General features: G+C 31.3%; 1 protein-coding gene across 1 annotated transcript in view; it reads right to left on the bottom strand.

Moving 5' to 3' along the window:
• The window catches only part of LOC143193124 (43 kDa receptor-associated protein of the synapse homolog), a 138,333-nt gene that overhangs the window by 8,719 nt on the left and 107,092 nt on the right, over positions 1-22,522 (bottom strand). Inside the window, exons 6-8 of the mRNA XM_076399096.1 lie at positions 7,902-8,029; positions 1,314-1,386; positions 1,142-1,240 (exon numbers count right to left, since the gene is read on the bottom strand). Of these exons, the coding sequence (XP_076255211.1) occupies positions 1,142-1,240; positions 1,314-1,386; positions 7,902-8,029 (300 nt within the window). The remainder of the gene's footprint in view (positions 1-1,141; positions 1,241-1,313; positions 1,387-7,901; positions 8,030-22,522) is intronic.

Below are 22,522 nucleotides of genomic sequence, written 5' to 3' on the forward strand. Positions count from 1 at the left end.
ATTCTATATATATTTTTATTTATTCGTAAGTATTTTATGCATAACTTAATTTTTATAAATTTTTCTTCGAGTTTATTAAATATATTTATATTTATAATATAGATATTTCAATAGACCTTTATTATTATGGAAAGGGTGGAATAGTAAAATGCCGAATGATTACGATAATTACTGAGAAAAATACATTTGGCATTGCGTTCTATTTTATAACTATAAGGAGGAGATTTTTGACAACCGATATTATTAACATCAAAACAATATATATATATATATATATATATATATATATATATATATATATATATATATATATATATATATATATATATATATATATATATATTAATTGTTTGTATGCACTTTGATCTTTTTTTTACATTAATAAAAATATTCGTATCATTTTCAACGACTTTTTCCCATATTTTTGGCAATGTTGATCATTTATCAATTTTGGCACTTTACATTGCAAAGCCTTGTGCCAGCCATGCTTAAGATGATTGATTAAGTGATTTGAGCAAACGATAATTATAAGGCGCTATGTCTGGTGAGTATGCTGGGTGAGACAGAACTTCCCATTCGAGTTGCAACACTCTATTCTTAATAACTATTGCAATTTGTTGCCGAGCAGTCTTAGCCAAGAATATGCCGTTGTGTCTGTTACTCGATATTGCTAGTCTTTTTGACAACAAATGGTTGGTTTGTTCATTTGAGGACGGTAGGGAACTGGGGTACTTATTTTATCCTTTTTATCAGCTCGTAATAGTCTACTACTTTCTGATTCCAATTTAATGTACGGCAAGATTTTATGGTCATCAATATTCCGCTTCGGTGCCGATGTGGCTCTAACTCTAACTACTGGATTAACTCGTGAATCTCGTGCTTATAATTGGCATAGTAGATCCAACTTTTATCGTCAGTCACAATATGCCACAGAAAACTTTTCTATTTGATAGATTATTATAGATTTCTTTTGATTATTTGATATTTTTTGATGAGAAAATTTACAAAATATGTAAAATAAACATAAACAAAACTTGCATAGTTTTCTTGAAAATTTAGCAGTTTTACTTGCTACTTATTACTATTACTGTAAGCTTATACTATATTATATTTAATATATTTCAAATTTTATAATACCTACATTAATATCAGATTTTTTTCTATAAATATCACCCATAATTCTTATACTTCTTGCATAGGTGGCTTGATCACCAGAAACTAAAGCCAGTCTTGTAGCTTCCTATAAAATTAATTCAAATTTATAGTTAATGGACTATGTATTTTCATTATTTTTAGTTTCAATAGTTACTTACTGAACAATAATCATGAGCATCACCAAGTTCACCTTGTTTTCTTAAAGCAGACGCCATTTGCAGAAGAGCAGCTCTGAAAGATATACACATGTTAATATTGAAAGTACACAGTTGCTATAATACAAATATACTAAAAAAATAATTCAGATATAGATAAGTTACCTGGATAAACTAATAGCAATTAACTTTTAAAGTAAATGAAGTATTTATATATTTTTAGAATTTGACATAACTCATTAAATAAATCTTTAAGATTGATCTTAAATATTGGTCTCCATTTATAATAATTTTCTTATCTATAATTATTGTCCTTATTTTCTCTTATATTATACATGGTTTTAGGAATTTATTAAAAACTCGATTTTTTATACTTAGATCTTTTGAATTTTTATTCATATTACTTCTAATTTATTTTATAGTCTTTTAATTATCTTTATTTTTCTTGTCAATAATATCTTAACTGACTTCTTTTTTCATCTTAGGAGGTCTCTTATTCTATTTTCCACATACACTTCATCTTTTCTTTTAACAGTTTTTGTTTAACTATTTCCAATTTACAATTTTCTTAGGGATAAAATAGTTTTCTTGTTCTGTTTGCTCCAGATATCGCTAACTCTAGATACTTATCTCTGTTCTTCCTGTCCTCTAGAATTCAAGTTTTCAATCTTTTTATTTGTGTTTATTATTTTGTGACACTCACATTATGAAATTATAGTATTTATACCTGACTATTTTCAAAATTTGAGAAGTTTAAGAAAGTAATTGAGTGTTTATCAACAACATACAGATAGTACTTCAAAGAGCTAAAAAGCAAGTCGAGAAAAGCAGCATGATTTACAAGAAAAAGAAGTCTACTCCATCGTTTTATGGAGGGACGTTTTCGATGTAGAAAACGGACGACAGTTGCGTGATTGACTTTTGTTATGCTTTCAGCTCTGTATACATTAACCTTTAACTTTCAGACGATAGATGTCATTATGTGAAAAATCTTGACGAGATTGACGGTAGCCTTCAATCTGATGGTGCAAACTTCTTGTCTTCTTGTTTCTCTTGATCTCATGTTTGTTGATGATGGCACTATACTTGCTCATATTGATGGCTCATATTGAGACATACATTTTTCATAATAAAGTTCGCATTACAGAGTCATATGGCGTGATAACTAATGAAGAATTGACACGTAACAGATTGCCTGCAATTCAAATTCTCAACGAGATCCAGTTAGAACATGTGCATGTACTTTAATTTATAATACAGGAGAAGAATGTTGTATCCATTGTTGAAGTAATAAGGCAAATTGGCCAAGCTGCAATAATTTTTGATTCTCTACGATGCAGTATGTGAAAGAACGGAAATAATAATATTTTCAGTAATTTTTCTAATACCTTATCTTTCTAATCTGTCTGTATGGCCTGAGTGGTGGACACTATTAGGTCAGGCGCAAAATGGCATGCAGCTTGGTGAGGTGACGCATTGAGGGTTTCGGCGAGTGTACGCGGGATAAAACTGCCAGACGCCCAAACCGCACAAATACGATTGCAATTCTCGTTTCGCAGTAAAGTTTTCCACAGTAGTAGGCTTCGTACAATGGCAATTGATACTGCACTAATAACGAATAAACAGGAATTTAGTTCTGAATCTGATTCGGAAGACGAATTCAAATCTGAAATGGTAATGTTTACCTCCCAGATGGCTGGTAAAAGATAACTGAGAAGTTGCATTTAAAAAGAAGAAAGACTGACGAATAATTTACGTTAATTAAAGAATTTGGTGAAGTGAAGAATTTTAATTAAATAATTTAATCCTCATGTAGTCTACATGACTTGTGTCATATAAATATTATCAAATCCGCACAGCTTCGATTAATTCTTCCATTTTTAAACAGTCACCGTGGTTTTAGGCGAAAAACTGCGACAAGAACACTGCGTTCCGCAGGACGCCGTTAGTCAAAACTGCGTCACGGTACGCTGCGAAGGAATATTGCGTGGTAGCTTTCGTTCTTTAAATCCACAAAAACTCGCCGTTATTCGCGCTAACTCACCTCACCAAGCTGCGTCTGGCCTTACAGTTTGACAACCGTAAGCTTGATGCCTTTTAAATGTGATGGTGTTTCTCTTCAAAATCGTATTAGAGATATACTTAATATTCGACAATCAGTGCATAGTTGAGGAACAAATTCAGTGACGAATATTACAATGGTATATATAAAAATGGTTACAATAGCATAGTCTGTCCAATGAATGGTGAACGACTTCCTCCCAAACTTCTGTAGCGAAATCAACCTTTTGGGTGAAAGAGGCAGCAAGTAGCTTTAAAAAAGATATGCATTAAAATAAACGATGGCTAACTATGGTGAAACTTCGTGAAGAATATTCAAGGTCCTGCGGCATTAATAGCAGGGTGGGTGTTGATTGAGGACTAGACATACTCTCTGAGCGACTGCTATGAATAGATGATGATGATGAAGAAATATAACTGGTAGAACTAATTATAATGTTTGATATTTACCATCGTTAAACTTTCAATCAAGCAAAAAAATTATATAAACAGATCGTGAATTGTTAGCCATGAAGATAAAGTTATCCTCTACTACTTTATGTATAATTAATATCCTTTCATACGATTAAACTGAAATTGACTTTTTGTAAATACGGCAATTACTAAAAAATATTTACAATACCAACTAATTTAATTTTCGATAAGAAAATTACAGTTTTGAAACTTTTTACTTTTGTGTTCCCTTTAATTGGATTGAACTCTGAGTGGATATTTCAATCAATTCGATTTTCATTACCGAAACTAATTGCATCAATCAATCACTATCGCGGGAATAATGATAGAATATTATTTCCTAATAAATAGATTCAAAAATCAAATTTTACTACTTTTTTTTTGTAAATTTTCTTAAATATTTTCAAAAATAAATGAAACATAAAGTTGGATAACTTAAAGTTGGAAAGTCATATTTAAACAGTATTACAATTTTTATCAATTTGCATGTGTTGCTATTCTGTTTTCATATCGGCACAAAAGCGACATAGCATGTATGAAGTATGGAAAATTCATTCATGAATAAATTATTCATACATTTTACCTATCAGCAAAATACAGTTACCACGAGTGATCCATTCTCATAAAATATTTATTTTTGCCTCATAAATAAATGAATTAAAATTTTTTGTTGGGTTAATTAACTGTTTTAAGTTATCTAATTGTATGCTATTATAAAATTTTAAACATTCGTGTGTACAAAATCACAAATAACTAAATAATAAATATAATAAAAGAACAGAAAACTACTAATTATTGAAATTAATTACTATTGCCACACTATGTAAAGGTATGTTATTAATTTTAACGTTGATTCAAAATTATTGATAAAAATTCGTGAAATAATTTTATATACCTTTATGTAATTTTGACTACGCAATCCTAAGCTAGTGAGGAAGTATTTAGTTGAAAGCACTGACAAAGATGGTGATCATCTATCAGAGCAGATATGAATTATGAAGAAAAGATGACAGGAATGGACGTAGTCGTTGTCCTGTCTGGACAGCTTATATATATATATATATATATATATATGTTTGAGTACCTGACCTGTGAGCCTGTACCATTACACGGCAGTTTACTTTCCATGACGTTTCTCTAAGGAATGTTTTTCCAAGTTTTGGTGATTCTAGATTTCAATAATCTGCGGCTAACAAAGTGAGCTACTACAACCTGCCTGAACTGTAAGCTTCTGTTCAAATTCCAGTAGTCTACTCGCTTACACTATGAAGTGAGATGCATGTGCAGGAATTCAACGGACTAGGGATGTTTTTTAAAGCTTGAATGTTTCTTACTTGGTATAGTTAATGATTAGGGGTCTTTGAGCACACAATCCACCTTTCGTGACTTTACAGTTTCAGCTAGAATATTTTTGCTCAAACTCGATTTAACTACACTAAAGAACGCTTCGGGTAAGTGCGGAACGATTACCAATCTAACAGCAACCTATCTTCTATTCGAAAATAGACCAAATCCATCTCACTCATTCACCATTCAGGTAGTCTTCAAACAGGTTGCCCTTGTACATGGCCGCTATAGTCAGGTTAGTAACGGTATATAACATATATATGTTATTGAGAAGATGTTTTTTAGGTTTATTGTCTCCTACGATATATTGTATATTGTGTTTTTTTTTGTATATTGTGTATCCCTTCTTTTACAAGTACGTTGGTGAAGAGTGATACCACGTCAAAGCTTACTAGCAGTTGCCCAGGTTCCACACTGATATTTTCTAAGCCATCGAGGAAGTGGTTTGTAGCAAAAAATTCCACTTTTTCGACATAGGGTTGTAAATGTTTTGATATTAATCTGGCCTTCCTTATGTATCTTTCGGAGACCGTAGAGCTTTGAGCACTTGGACGATTTTTCTCTAGGAATCGGTTAGAGTGATTGTTCCTTATTGATGAAACTTACTTTAATTTTTACCTGAAAGTTGAGACTGTTGAAATAATATAATATATTGTTTATTTAGAAGTGTTTCCATTTTTTTGGTGGTCTTTCTGTCCATTACTACGGTTGCATTTAATTTCTTTTTTCCTTTCTTTTACTGAAACAACAACAATATCTTTGTTCTTTTTTAAAGTACTTAACACAAACATTTTGAATTACACTCGTTATGGGTTATAGAGGGATATCGCGTTGTATTACTTCATTCACACGAAATACTTTGTTTTAAAACCGTTGAATAGTGGCTATTTAAGACTTCTTATCAATATCCCGCATTCGGACTTCATTTGATCAAGTAGGCTTAAACTAATGTTTCTGTGCCTCTATTGTATTTTTCAATTTTCTCCCAATGTGTGCATCGTACTTCTCATGGTTTTTTTTTTTAATTTAAGACTGTAAGTCGTTCTGTTTTTGGAATATGTGTTAGTAATGATTGGTCAAATGGGTAATGTTAATTTCCAAAGGATATTGTTTATTTCGCTCCCTTCATATTTCACTTACACTTTAGTACACTCGCCTTGAAACAAGCATATTATTCTTAAAAGATAAATTGTTAGGGCCTTAAACGGAGAGAAAAAGAAAGAATAAAAAAAAATATAAAAAAATACGTAAAGGTCTTTGTGTCCAGTCACTTGACTCGTATATATTTTAGATCCTTCACTTATATCTTAATTTACACCTGTTATGCCTTTTTGAATCGTCACTTATATAACAGTATAAAATTGAGATTTTTTAAAATAGTATCTTTCTAGAGTTTTGGAGCCTATCAATATACGCTGCAAAAATACGTCTTCACCCTACGAAGTATGGGCTTGAACTGAATTAGATCTGAAAATCAGAAGTTTCACACTGTTACTCTATTGCGTAAAATGGGCTGCATGCAACGCCATTAATTCCTCCCAATATAGCTGGTCTCCAATGTCCTAATTTTCCTACACATCTCCTTACATATGCCTGTAGATAGTTTTTATCACAATGTAAGGAATAAATGTCGTTCAGTACCATTGTCGTCCAAATAGCTAGAGACCAAAACAAAAACCAGCAAAGTACAAAGCAGCAAAGGATCCAAGCTAACCTTCCCCCTCAACAGAATATATAAAATGGTGCAAGAAACGGACAATATCCATAAGTGACAGTGAGTGTTATGACTAGAAAAATTTACTGATTTTAACTTTAAGAGACAAAGCATCGAGTTAAAAAGTTAATGTTCCCCTTATAGGGAGTTAGAAAGACCTCTGACTAAATCCATGTTAATAATAATGCGGCCAATGATTAAAACTTAACTCAGTAACACCAGAGTCTCTTATTAATTTCCTGTATTTCCCGCACGTCTAATATATGCCATAAATTGCCGCTACTCCAGATACTTTCTTCCGTAGGTCGCTTTTTTACAGGTTTGTGTGACTTTAGATCACAATATGAGAAATAAATTCTTCATTCTTCTTCTCCAGGTCTTCAGACCATATTTGGAGCCATTGCTTGTACATGATGAGAAGGTGAGAATGATGTGTGGCATGGTGGTGACTAGACAAGTCATGATCGCTTAAATAGCTACGACTACAACCACAAAGCAAAAGAATATACAAGGGACACAAATCCATCTTATAGGGAGTCTAAATCCGTAATTCATAAAATTAATAATATATTTTCTTCCATATTCTACAAGAACTTTATACTACTTTCCAGTCTACACTCCCATAAATATTATTATTGAAGTGTATTTCTTCTTCTTGCTTTCAAAGATTAACCAAAAGTTAAATATTAATAATTTTCAGAGACTTCTTATAATAATAACTGTTGTTCTTGTCATTCCTTTTTGTTTACAACAGATTTGCACACAATTTGCTAAAATTAGGTTTATCATTAAAATAAGCTAAGAACTCATCAATTATTAATTTTAAGTGTTAAATAAAAAAAATAAAGGACACTTAAAAAATGCGATCATTACGTAAAATTAAATGAAGCAAACATGTCTAATAATTTATGAATGTGAAACCGAAATTATTATATGAATTCTAAAAAACCGCCACATTTACCCACATATTGATTTTCACAAAAGCGGGGGATTTAGAAGCGAATAAGTGATCCTACCTGTGATGTCGGGAATTGAGATCGCCCAGCTGCAGAGAACGTGATAGGTCGTAGGCTTTGGAAGCGTATTTGGCACTTTTATCGGCGTCCTGTAGCCTGCTGAACAGTTCGGATAGACCGACGTAGACCTGAAAAGCGAATTCGTTATGTTCAGCTTTAATATTGAATAGTCTATGTGGAAGGAACAAAGAAGGGAGTTTAGGGATAAGCTTTAAACCGTGGAGCTTGCGTATTTGAGTTATAGCGACAAATAACTGTTAATGCTAAGTGTTCAAACCAAATCCCGTTCTTTTTGTATATGTTTGATATATTTAAAAGTTTCTTTTGTGTTTGTAAGAATGTATTTATTTAATTAAAGATTAATGGAATGATGATTAAGAATTGTATATTTATATATTTTTTTCAACTTGCAAATGGTAATCCTTCTAATATAGCATTAACATTTTTGACATTATTTTTATTGAGTACGGCATTGTCTTTTAAGTTGAAAAGGGATAGGTTGTTTAGACTGTTTTTAGAATTTATTTTTATTCAACATGGCCCAGCCTATTGTTTTATAGCTAACTGCCTGATGTTTCTTAGATCTTGTCCACGGCTAAAAGTATATAAAACCCGAGATTAATATAGGTATAGTAATTTCCTCTAGTTTAAGTATAACACTAGTATAACGCAGATATCCCTGTCCTAGGATGGTACCTTGAGCCACTATTGTTTCTATTTCTTTTCGTTCAGGATATCCACTTTTTCGTTTAATTCTGAAAAGTATGTTGGACATACATGATGTCAAAATCTCTATATATTGTTTCGAAAATATTTTGTTATCATTTCATTTTATTATAAAGTTTTGTGCCCAACTTTATCAATGGTTTGTGTTAGGCCAAAGAAATTACCGAGGTTTAATTGGTTTTATTCCAATAAATACTCAATACCTGATCAATTGTAGAACGCTTTTGTCTGAATCTAAAATGAGCCTGGAAATAGGTGTAGTTATATTATTGATCTATATCAAAATCTTGGACAATACTTTATCAAAGGTTTTCGGCATTATTTAATAGAGAAATAAGCCTGCAATATTTAATATCGTTTGTTTATTTTACCACATTTCAGTATCTTTACACTATCCTAGAAAAATACAAAAGAAATGAAGAAATTACTAAGAAAGCTTAAAAGTCAACCCAAAACTATAGACGATTTCGAGAAACAAATATTGTTTATTAGATTTCAATAGAACAAATTCATAAAGCTACAAAATAAGTAGCTCAGCAACAAGAAAGCTTCGGACTTTGTTTATCTGTCCAAAATACCTATAAAGCTAATTTCTCGAGTGAAAGTCGCCATTGTAATTAACAACTACTACTGCTACAACTACTACTAAGTACTGCTACGAAAACAACCATGATTTGGCGTATGTGCACTCTCCTGCATAGAATAAATCATAGAAAGGAATAAATTATAAGAAACTATATTGTCTTCCTTTTCTAACGGCGGTCCATTCTCTTCGAGTAGTTCGGTACGGTCGATCAGATTGAAACAACAAAAAATCTAGAATATTTAGATTTTGTATTAGATTAATAATTTTATAGTAATAATAATTAAATTGTTGTATTATTCTTGGTGGTCTATACATTGGTTTTAAAATAGGAAAGAACAAGGGTAAGTGCAGAATGTAAGGTTAAATTTTTAAAAGTTATAAAATCCATACAGCATCAATTTTATTTATAGTGGGAATTTTACCTGCCAAATTTATAACACATCATTTTCAAGGATCTGGAGTAGGTATCAACATATGCCATTATTTAATTATAACAAGAACAGTGAGGAAAATGATTCTTGTTGTATTGGAATTAGTTAAGTCATTAATGAGGTTTCTCCATCAAGAATAGTAGCAAAAAGTGTAGTAATTGGTAATAATTAGACATTTAATTCAAACATAATATATTTTACTAATCATATAAATTTTGTTTAATAGCTAAGATGTAGTTAGAATTTGTTGAGACTAAAAGTCGAAGAATATGAAATTCAGAGAATCAGAGAATAAATTAGGCAGCATTTTGCTAAGATATAGAACAGTGTGCCGGGATACTTTGAAATAATTAAATTTGCTAACAAAAGTACACCTGGATCAAATAACCAAAACATAAACTATAACTATCAACGGCACCCTAGTGATCTAATGACAAGGAAAATACAATGCATTATTATATAAGTGTAGAGGTAAATAGTTGGACATATATTAATTATATTTTTATTATTTCGTTTTATTCAATACTTTTTTAAATAAAATGTGTTATTTCCAGAATTTTACCACTTTTATTTACCTCCTGAACCTGTTTACCTGCTTAATATATTAGACATTAAATCTAATTATCACGATGAAAAATAAGTAAATAAATCTGTATATACGCATGCGCTAAACTCGGATTATTCTTTTTATTCAAATTAAATGGAGCCAATATGGGTATAAGCCAAATTCGGAGATGTTGGGGAATAATGTATCCTATTTTAATATGCCATAAATTATTGTGTTTTTAAAAAGTGCTTAAGAAATACGAAAAACCAATGTGTCATTATTCGGGCCTTAGAAGATTATCTTACTGTTAGCCGCTATACCCAAGTTGTTTGATAAAGCACTGTTAAATTGTGTTACCACATATCAGTAGATCATATTTTCGGTTTAGTTTTCGTAATCACCACTTATCAATCCAGTAATAGTCAATTACCAATGTCAATTAGCAAGTTTTACAAATTAATTCCGAGACCGAAAAGTACAGCTTAATAACTGGAAATATGTCTCCATCAATTTCACACTGCGGCTGAAAGACTGAAATATAATTATATTATAAGAGAAATACCCAATTATCCAATCATAATCAGCGAAATACAAAAGGATACTGAATTTATCAGTTAATAATAAAGCCTGTTTACACTTGTGTGGTAAAATATGCATTAAGTCATAAAAGTAATTAGTAATCTGGATCGCTAATGAATCTAAAAAAGTAATTACCAATACGTACGCTACGTAATCAAGGAACAAATGCATAATGATTTCGAAATAAGATATATCCCCGAATGTATCCACGATATCGTCATAAAATATGAAAGAAAGCTATTAAAACACACGCGTTTGGAAGTACATTAGTCTAAGTAAAAAACGAAAAGTAGAAGTACAACAAATAAAAGATGTTATAATAAAAATAGTTTAGTTATTTATCACGATTTGTTATCATAATTACTTTTGCTATATTGCAGATGAGAACGATTCTTAACCTTATTTGATACCCAGAACTCAGATCTGCAATCCTTGTATCAGGATTGGTTCTTGTTTTCGAGCTAGTGCATCGGCAGCGGCTGTCAACTGACGTCGTTGCAGTAAACGTTACTTGTAACTTGTTTCCGTGCTGTGATTCGGAACGTATGAATGCTGACTTATTATTAGTGTCGACGCCAGTTCCGGATACAGACAGTGATCCATTGCCAATTTACACAGGTAAATGTGCAAAAAATACCCTAAGAATTTAGCCTTCATTACCGGCGACCAATTAAAGCTATTTCATTATAGAAGCAAATTATTTAATTTCGCAAAGTGAAGTTAGTTATTTGATTCGCGATATGAATTTATCGAAACAAAAAGCAGACGGCTGTAGAATAAAAACCTGTTGACCCCAAAACACGTTATTATAGATATAAACAGAAATCACTCAATTTTACCGTTCTCCAAAAAGAAAATGACATATATTTCTGCAATGATATCAAAGAATTATTTAATGTAATGAATGCACTATATAATCCAAATAAATGAATTAAATGAATAGCGTTTGTTCATAGATGGTTCTAAGTAGGAACAACAACTTGTAGGTTAAATAGTTGATAAAAATTGATTGAGAACATACTATACAAAGCTTTAGTAGTCTTTACTATTAATTTAAATGTATAACATATAAAAATAATTTTACATCATTCCAAATGAAACAGTTATTTTGAAGGTAATAAATTACAGGAATTATCTCTTTCCTTTTCTTTCTAGAAAGTATTTTGTTTTCTTCTATTCTATCTATTTCTAGAAAAGTATCTTTTCTTCTTTTTAGAAAGTACTAAAGGGAATATGTCATCTCCGTCCCACTTATGTCACGGTTGAATAAAATTCAGTAAGTATATGTTGGAATGAAATAGAAATAAACCAATTACTTTTATTATATTGTGTCATTGTTATTTTCGGAATAATAAAATACGATTAAATATATTTGGGATCATTATTCCATTCCTTTTTTCATACTGTTACTTGCCAATTTAAAATTAGTTAAAAGAATTGATCTGTACAGCACAGATAATCAAACAGTTATTTCCGTTCTTTCCTTTCTGGAAATTAGTACGAGAAGCTATCCGTACACCGTCTGTTATCACGAATACAAAAAGAGACGAAACTTCCATTTGATTGAAATAATAATTACTATTTTCAGCTGCTATTTTTTTTACTATCGACTAGTTGAACTGTTTTGCGACCATCGACTTTTCCAACTATTTTCAATCTATAGTTCCCAACGTTAGTTATTATAAAGCGGTTATAACTTCAATATTGGAGAGAGATAAATTCTTGAAATACCTGAAACACTAAATCTAAAAACTGAAACACTAGAAACATATTTACTAGTAGAAGGTTCTTAACGTCCCACACTGTCATTTTAAATAAGTAAAAAAGCTTAAACTGAGTACGCTGTCGGAATAAAAAGCAAAAAAAGTTCAAAGAAAATAACTCGGACGTGGGGATATATTTAAATAGAATACTGAACAATCTTCTTTACAACCTAAAAGCTTATATTTTAGTGGTTTTTGCGGATCGACTAAAAAAAGAAACACAATACAAGCTGGTATATAAAAATGCCTATTTAATGCAGGCTATAACTTCGTTTAAGTATGTTGTCAATGCTTTATATTTATTTTAATCTGCTATACGTTAATGCAACATGATTTTATGAATATCTAACTTCTGTATTTTAAAAATGAATTGCTGAGTATTAATCTGGCTAAAATTTGGCTAATTTTCCTTTTTAAATATTTACGGAGTTCCACGGACGATTTAGGTGGTGTTATAGGGAATAATTGCGAGGAAATTGGTAAAATTATTAATTTTGTTCTCATACAAAGTCACTGCCACTGTCATCAATAGTTTATATGTCACAAAGCATCGACATTTTTGTTGGTTATCAAATATTTAATTTGATTGTTATAAACATAGATGTTGTTATCAGAGAGTATATATAGAGGTTTTACTTAAATAGGCAAAATCGAGGAAATATTTATACCAATGCTGGCTCTGGGACCACTTTCTTTATAGGTTCATTTGAATTTCATTACAAAAGTATTTGATTGGTCAATTTCTATAACCCGATTGTTTGTTTCTATGATTTGCTGCATGGTTTATGTTTTTCTATGGCTCCATTTTTGTGTGTCTGACATTGAGTATGATCAGCATTTTTTAATTATAATCATTATTTGATTATTCTCAAAAGTGTTGTGTATCCAGTATATGTGCGGAAATAAAAAAAAATCAGGCGTTGTTTTCCTAGGAAGAAACAACCCAAGTTAGCTATATTAAGGATGTGTGTGTGACTCAGCATTGCTTTTACCTGGTACGTATACAATTATTTTATAGAGCATTTGTATTCATATATATTCTTACTCATAGCAATACAACATAAGAAATCATGAAAAAAAATCATTTAAAGGGTGAGTAGTATGACCCTTTAAAACCAAAATGTGTCCAAATTGAGCGGTGGCAAAATTACGTAAATGTAAGTAAACGTGATTATATTACATGAACAATTTTTGTTACCATTTAAAAAGTTGCTTGTAAAGCGCCATCAATTAAAAACTTAATTATTTTGAAGAGGTTCATTTACTTGAAACAAACAATATTGGTTAAGATACTTAATATTTATAATATGATAATTAATATTTTGGCTTAAGGCTCTTTAACCGAGATAACCTTTCCAACAAAGATATTAAAAATATATATCAATACAAAATAAAATTATACAATTTGTAGATCAACGAGATGATCTTGATTTTATATACAAGAGGTTGTTTTGTTATATTGTTAATAGATCCTTAAACTGTCTCTTTAACTCCTCGATTTTACCATAATAAGAGCACAGAAGTAATTTTGATATATATCATACATTTTAATTTTTTGTCACCGTCCTTTAAATTATTACCTTTTAGTATGTTTTCTCCATTCTGACGTATATCATACAATTTAACGGTTTTAATGATCCGTTCCACAATTTCCACAATAATCTAAAAATAATTATAACTTATCTCAATACATTTTTGCATTGAATAAGCAAGTAAAATATAAACAGACACAGACTCTTAAATGTGCTGCTCTGCTTTCAGAATGAGGGAACAAAAATATAGAACATTTAGTACATATTATTTAAATTGAAAGCAGTAAAGAAATATGAAATAGAGAAAAAGAGCTATAGACAACTTTGATTATATTTGCCAGGAGATATCTTATGTATTCAATTAGATTTCAGCATTTCTTATATTCACATTTAATTATATTTTATTTAAATATTTACGTTTTATTATTATTTTATTTATTATTTTTTACGTTATTTTTTTTGAATTTTATTTGAATAAATTATTTTGAAAAGTTACATTTGGGTTTTATTTCAAATTTAATTGGTCAATAGAATGTGGTGTCAGAGGTTGGTCACGTGATGCATGATGCTTATGAAGTCCTCAACCAATAAAATGCTTTCCTATTTAAATATCTTCTTTACAGGTGCCTGTAATGGTAATTTAAACTAACCAATGAAATTCAGCGAAATGATGTTCTTAGCGCCTTCCTGCTGAGACCACGCAAAACAATTCTGAAATTATTTGTATTAAGTTAACATTCTATATATTACTCTATGGTGGTTATAAATGAAAATGGTCGTATTGGTATGTTGCGTTCGAGAATGGCTATCTTTAGAGAAAATTGGTAAGAAGTTTTGCAAGAGGGTTACTATATACCTAGTTTGATATATATATCAACATTTTAATCGATTGTATAACTCTGATATTATTTTATTTTAAAAAGTCTGCAGAGCTAAGATAATGGTTTATTGCTCAACTAGTACTATACTTATAATTAAAAAAAAAACTATTTACAAAACAGAGAAATAAATAGTGCTGAAAATTATTTCTTTTCTGAAGAAAACTTTTTTCAGACTAATCCTTTTTTTCTACCTTTTTAGTTATTAATCTGGAAGAATACACGATTGAAATCTGAAGTAATTGGAATATATTAACTTAAGCAAATACACTTAAGTATGGTACTTGCATGTACTTTGATCAGAGATACCAGATATTTGTAAAAATGCGACTAAAATTTCAGTGATTCTGAGTGATATTCATTGATTTTAAGACGTCATTAATTATTATTGTTGCTTAATTTGAAAAAATCTTCCGCAAAAGTCCCATCAGTCGTTTTTAGAGACTAAATTTATACTCTTTTTGGTACCCCAAATATCGATTTTGTTTACAACGATTTAAAGGTGGCGATTTTGATGTCTATAACATCATCAACGGCTCCAAAAAGTTCAAAGACTATCAATTTCAACAATTATTGGATGAAAAATCAGTTGAAGCTGTCAAACAATTTTCAGACAGCTTAGCAGTTAATGAATGGGAAGATATACATCAGTGTATATACACTCTAATCATGGAATGTTCAACGTTACATGTTCGACATTCATTAATTTTGTTTCTAGATTTGAATAAACTTGTTGCCGAAACCCATCGAACGCTTTTAGAAGTTTATAGTGATGCTGAATAAAAGCGACGATTTTGATGATAATGACAAAGAATGGACTGGAAGAATAGATAGTTTAAACACAATGACGAATACAAATTGTCAGCGCACTGAACAAAAATCGGCTTAAACCGTGAAGAAACTTTAAGACAGCTTCGTGTTGTACACAAAAATAAGAAAAGTTGTCTGTGGCGTATTGGAACTGGCGATGAAAAGTGGATCTGATGGAATCAAAAAATATATCGTTCTTTCGACATGGTATCGCCATGTTGCCAGAAATATAGGCAAATATCGTAGAACATGATTAAACATATTTTTGATATAGTACCAATTTCTCTCAATAAATGTCATGTGTGCATTTTAAAGTGAAAGATGTTCAGGGTAAATGCAAGCATCTAAAAATAAACTACCCTATTAGTGTTGGGAACTGTCGACTGAAAACGACTATGCAACGTTTAGTAATTGACTACTTTTTACTTCATTCAACTACTTTTGTTGTACTAGTTTTAGTTGTGACTGGTTTATTTGAGTGTTTTCCGCGACTAGTCGACTGAAACAATAATTACTAGTTTTTAAACTACTGGTTTTGCCGTCCAACCTGGCAGTGATGTGCTGTATTTATGCTTATACTTGAATATACGGTTTTATATTAGTTATCTGTTAATATTATTTTTAAAAACAATGTACATTAATACAGCAGCATTTAACAAATATGTTTTTCGATATTATTTACGAATGTAATAGGGTAAATTGTTTTATTTTAATGTAAAATGTTTTATTGATAAATAATAAGATATTTTGACTCTACTAATCTTAACTTGGCAGTTATTAGAAGATCTCTTCTTGATTGAAATTTTCAATTTTCAAAGTCTCTCGACGTTTATTGAAGCCTTTTGAAAGTTAAAACTTCTTACATTAAAGTTTAAACGAATAGTAATTTTAAAATATTCTTGACTAAATACAAATAAAATTATTATTGTTTTTAAAAAGGGTGTGATAGTTAAATTTGTTTTCCTATATATATTTTAAAGTCTCCTTTTACCAACTATGGGTTTAATTGGACTGGACCTACGTGGGCTCCGAACCACGGTCCTCAGCATTTAAGCCTACTGACTGGCGAGTGACCAGTTTTAGAAATCATCCCGGAAGACATCCAGTCTTACCCAGCTTGGTTACTATCGTGACTGGGATCATTTTCCTTGTCAGATTTTACACTCTTGCCTAGAATATTCACAAATTTTAAACAAACACAAACACATTTACGATCATGCCCCAGCAGGATTCGAACCCGCGGCTATCGCAACAGTAGGAGGATTGTCCCAACGCCTTTACCACTGCGCCACCAAGCCGGCAGTAGTTAAATTGTTGATAAAGATTGCTTGAGAATATACGATAAAAATATTTGGGGATCATTATTCCATTCCTCTTTACAGTCAAAATAAAATGTATAAAACATAAAAATAATTTTACGTTATTCAAAATTAAATTGATCGTTGAAACATAATAGACTCCAACAATTATCGCCGCCTTTTTCTCTCTCAAACGCCTGCTATCACTATTGAAAAACAATCAGTCGAGACATACCTTTGACTGAAATAGCAATTACTATTTCCAGTCGACTGTTTTTTGACTATCGGCTATTTTCAGTCGATTCTAATCGTCGATTCTAATAGTCGATTCGAAGATTCTAATTGATTTGCTTTAAATATAAATTGGAATTAAATCAAAAAAGTTCGTTTCAAAGACGAAAGTAGATAACGTATCGAAAAACCCTAAAGCGGATTGAATTACAAGCAATAATGAATTAAAATTCAGGTCACCGGCGTAGTCATTTATAAACCGTAGGCGGACAAAAACAGGAAAAATGTCTGTCACATTTTATGGATTTATTGAAAAAATCGTTGAACTTTCGAAGATGGGAATGGCGGGATGATTTGCCCCAATTTTAGACGTAACAACAGCTTTATAGGTGACTGTGAGCGATTAAAATCAATTTATCATTTAACTAAAAATTATAATAGAAATTCTAAAAAAATGTATGCATTAGTTTATAAATTAAAGAAATATAATTTAATTATTTTCTTAAAATATTTGTTAATAGTTCACGTGTGTTAATACACTACGAATTTACATATCACTTTAGAATTTCTTATTTTTGTCAGTACAAATGATGTACACTTAAGGAAAAACATAAATAATAGACAATTTCTAAAGCATATTTTCATTCTTGAGGTACCTTAGAGCATTTTAAAATGTTTAAAAGAGCATTTCTACATGTACTACAGCTCTACAGATATTGGATCGGAATTTGGACAGAAGCTTGCGGTTCAGGGTGAACTAGAGACTAGTGGAATCTGGAATCATCAAAATATGGAAAACCATTCCATAGGAGGACACCATAGAAAATTGGGTAGAAATAGTACCATTTCGAAGATGGTGAACTGTCCGATGAAGGTACAATCGATACCCAAAAGAAATTTTTAAATAACTATAAACTGTCCAGACGGAACAACTACCAAGTACAATTATGTTGATTTTTCTTAAGGGGTGGGGATGTTATATAATGCAGCGTTATGGTCGAAAGGACCATCGGTTTTAAAACTATCTGAACGGTGAACGAGTAAGGTGAGTTTGGTTTATTTTTTAATAGATGAAAACCCTCATTTTCCCTTTGTTTCTTTGTCACCTCTTCTTTTAAACTTTTAAAACCCTTTCCCATTTTATGACATATATCCATAAGTCTTTCTCAATATACATCTAAATAGCGGTAATATTAGATACTTGCATGTGATTAGATTTATTTTTTCACTTTAAAATGATATTTGTAATAAGAAATTGGTATAATATCTATTCTTCAAAATGTTCTCCATCGTTTTCTATAAATTTTCTAAAATTTTTGGTAATATGGCAATATTATGTGTCTAGTTTGAAACAACGATAATAGTTTAGTAGTGTAGAGACCTTGAGGCATGTCGAATTTTACATCGTGCAATAACGGTCTACAAAATACCCAGAAATATAATTCCAGATGTTGAACACGGGCGGGGTGCCAGCAGCGCTAACTAGAACCCGACAACGAATAGCCGGCGGCAACCCCGAGACGTTTATCTGGAATGTTATTGAAGGGTATTTCGGTCATTCAGTGCTCAACCCTCGTTTGGTTTAGACGTGCTACCATCGACTGCCCAAGCCTCATCAACAGGTAACTCCGCTGCCATCCATTTTATCATTTGTATTTTTCACATTTTTATATAGCCAATAAATAACGGTCACATAATGTAAACACCACTAGTTTCATTTCGTTTTTACCTCCATTCACCGAGTCGCATTATTTACCCTAAAGTGGTGACCCCGACGTGATCTTCCGCAAAATTGGGTTTGGACTCGTGAATGGAGGGTACGTGGAACATGGTGTATTTTACGTGGCCGTTATATTTTCTGTTTCAAAATTTTAAATATTTTTAATTCGATTCGTTTTCGATTTTACCTTCAATATTCCTTTTCATTTTATTCTTATTCAATTCGTTATTTCCAATTAATTTTTTTTTTAATTTTTGTCAAAATTTTCTTTCACAATCTTTTGAACTCATAGATATTTTTACATCACTGTTTAATCATCAGCGTCTCGGGTAAACATTTCTTTCGGCGCTATGTTTAAATCATAATGTCTTCCTTCGCTCGCAGTCTCCGTAATAATGGCAGACATTTTGATTTGAAAGGCTTTGCGCAGCTTCGGTCGGATACCGTCGTCATTTGTTTTTTCTGAATTACCGTAACGTATGTGACTACGGATTAGTACAGAGCAGCTCCAGAAGCTAGGTACCGATTGCAGTCACCGTAGACTCGTCATGTCTTCGCTCAGGTACCAGAATTGCCAATGTCTCATCGTCGAAGAAAATAAGCTTCCACGTCGTCGAACAATCGATCCTCCCACAGCGTCAATTACGGGAGCCCTGTCCGAAAAATAGCTTGTTCTCAACGTCGTCGATGGACCACATTCAAGTGCCAAAGCGACGATGAAGCAACGGTATCTGTAGGACCGGAAGATATCAACAGCTCTACCAGATCGCATCTGTACCAACCACAACCTTTTCGATTTACCATATTTTTCAAAGCCCTTTTCACACAGCACATTTTGTTTGGCATATATATATATATATATATATATTTTGTATTTGATATTTTTTTATACATTTGTGTATTTTTGTTGCTTGGAGTAATTTTATGTAAAATTCTGGCAGGGGAGTATTGTAGTGACCTTGAGGCATGTCGAATTTTACATCGTGGAATAACGGTCTACAAAATACCCAGAAATATAATCCCAGATGTTGAACACGGGCGGGGTGCCAGCAGCGCCAATTAGAACCCGACAACGAATAGCTGGCGGTAACCCCGAGACGTTTATCTGGGATGTTATTGAAGGGTATTTCGGTCATTCAGTGCTCAACCCTCGTTTGGTTTAGACGTGCCACCATCGACTGCCCAAGCCTCGTCAACAGGTAACTCCGCTGCCATACATTTTATCATTTGTATTTTTCACATTTTTATATAGCCAATAAATAACGGTCACATAATGTAAACACCACTGTTTTCATTTCTTTTTACCTCCATTCACCGAGCCGCATCATTTACCCTAAAGTATCTATGGATTCATGGATATAGTTTAGCACGTTTTCAGTATTTAGAAAACTTATTCCAGCAGGCCATGCTGCATCTACCTGAATAAATTGTAGTTAGGAGGCGTTATGCTTGGTGAGTGCGGGGTACAGCAGAATTTTACATTTGTGCTGAAATCGTGTATAGACAATATTTGCAACGTAAGTCCAAATGTTGTTTTTGGTCAAGTTACAAGACGAGGATTTATATATACAACAATACGTTGTTAATTAGTTGTTCTATTGATATCGACAGCCATTCGCAATAACTATATCATTAGGTTCTGGCAAATCGTAAACACTACATTCTGCTGAGCATTTTTTTCTACGTGTTCATACATAAATTCTCTAAGAAAATATGTATTCCAGTTAAGAGCGCTTCAATTTTAAGATATTACGATGTGCCTGAAGACATCATGTACAAAGCCCCAAAATTGGTATTTTGACAAAAGTGAGAATTTTTCACAATAAAAATATTTAATGTAAATATGTTGTAGAAATTAAATTAATAATAGACTTTTCAAATTTGTTTTTATGTTTGTTTCATTATAGTCTATAAAATTATGCAGATATTAATATATATACAATAATTTATTGATAAAATTATTTTCCATTAAGCTAAACATATTTGATAATTATATATGCATAAATCAAAGCAGAAATTCTATTTGGTTGAGAGAATTCGAATCAATATTTTGATTTTAAATTGGAATAATATATTATATATGTTTAAAATAATACATAATTGCATTAACGTATTGTAGAATCAAAGAGCAAAAAGGTATTAAGCTTAATCTTTAAAAAAAATTAAATTTTAAAAATATTTTTGAGTTCAACTAGTGTATATCTGTTATCTTTTATAATAACCGCCGCAATAATGGCGGTTGTTACAGATATAATGTAGTATAAATGTAGAATAAATTAAATATGATATTAAATTGATATATTATTTGCAATATTAAAAGCAAAAAATGTGCTGTGTTCGATAGATGAAGCTAAACTGAACTTAATTTCCATAAAACTAATGTATTCATCTGTCTTCACAGGTATTGGTTGAGTGAAAGGGCTATCATGGGGTATAGACTGTGTTCATTTACAGTAGCATATTGAAAAAAAAAGATAATATTTCCGAATATTGCCATTGTCAGTTTTATTCCCAATGTGTTTTGTTATATATTGAATTATAAACTATATTTTGTTAAATAGTAAAATTTCGTCTACATTTATGTTCATTTTAACTTGAAAAGTAACATTTATTTATTGCATATTTATTAAAGCAAAGTAAGGAACAGGTTGCAAATACACGTGTAAATGAAAATCAAGAATAACACAATGAACGTCTTTGATTTAATAAATCAGAACAGGCCACCTCATGTTTGAATATGACGCCGAAATAGATTATTCGTTACATGCTCAAGTCGTCATTGGAAATGTGAGAAAAAACACTCAAGCACCTGGGCCAACTTTATAATCAAATTATGTTTTTGTTTTTAATGCATGATGCCAGTCCAAAAATTTTGCAAATCTATTTTATGGCTGAGGAGGAGCAACAAGTTAGTGCACGCTGTCTATAAAATCTCATCGAGTAGATGGAGGAGTGAGAAACTCTGGGGACGTTTTTGCAAAATCATAACCAATCGGCTCAGTGGTTCGACGCCGTTTCCAATAGATTGCAAAACGGTAACTACTTTATTATCATAAAACCTGTTAAAGCATATATCGAGGAAGAATTTTTAGGCTAAATTTTTTGTGAAATATGCGTTACAATAAATAAATTTTAATAAAACGAAATATGCTAAAAAGCAACCAGGAATAGCCGTCATATCGGTGACAAAAATATATAAAGCCAGCTTAAACTCTTATACGGTAAATTATTCGTCCTTTCTATTGTACGTAAATCAACTGCGAACGCGTAATTTTTAAAATCAAAATCTGGCAACATTGTACGGAAAAATACCGGATGGCAATTTTCAATCTGAAGATATACCCCTAAATATTACATTTGAAGCATTATATTATCGAAATGGAAAGTGAGTGTGTTAAGATTAGAGTGTACTACAGATAATTCTGAGAGGTTCTAAGGCAAATAAATTATTCTGTTAATCCAACCGGTGAATTTATGGTTTTTGTAATATATATCTTGAGAAATATGGGTAAAAGAAAAA

This window comes from Rhynchophorus ferrugineus, unplaced genomic scaffold (genome assembly GCF_030347505.1).
Source record: "Rhynchophorus ferrugineus isolate W39M unplaced genomic scaffold, kcgeb_rfMv2 rfM3, whole genome shotgun sequence".
NCBI classification, from domain to species: Eukaryota; Metazoa; Arthropoda; class Insecta; order Coleoptera; family Curculionidae; genus Rhynchophorus; species Rhynchophorus ferrugineus.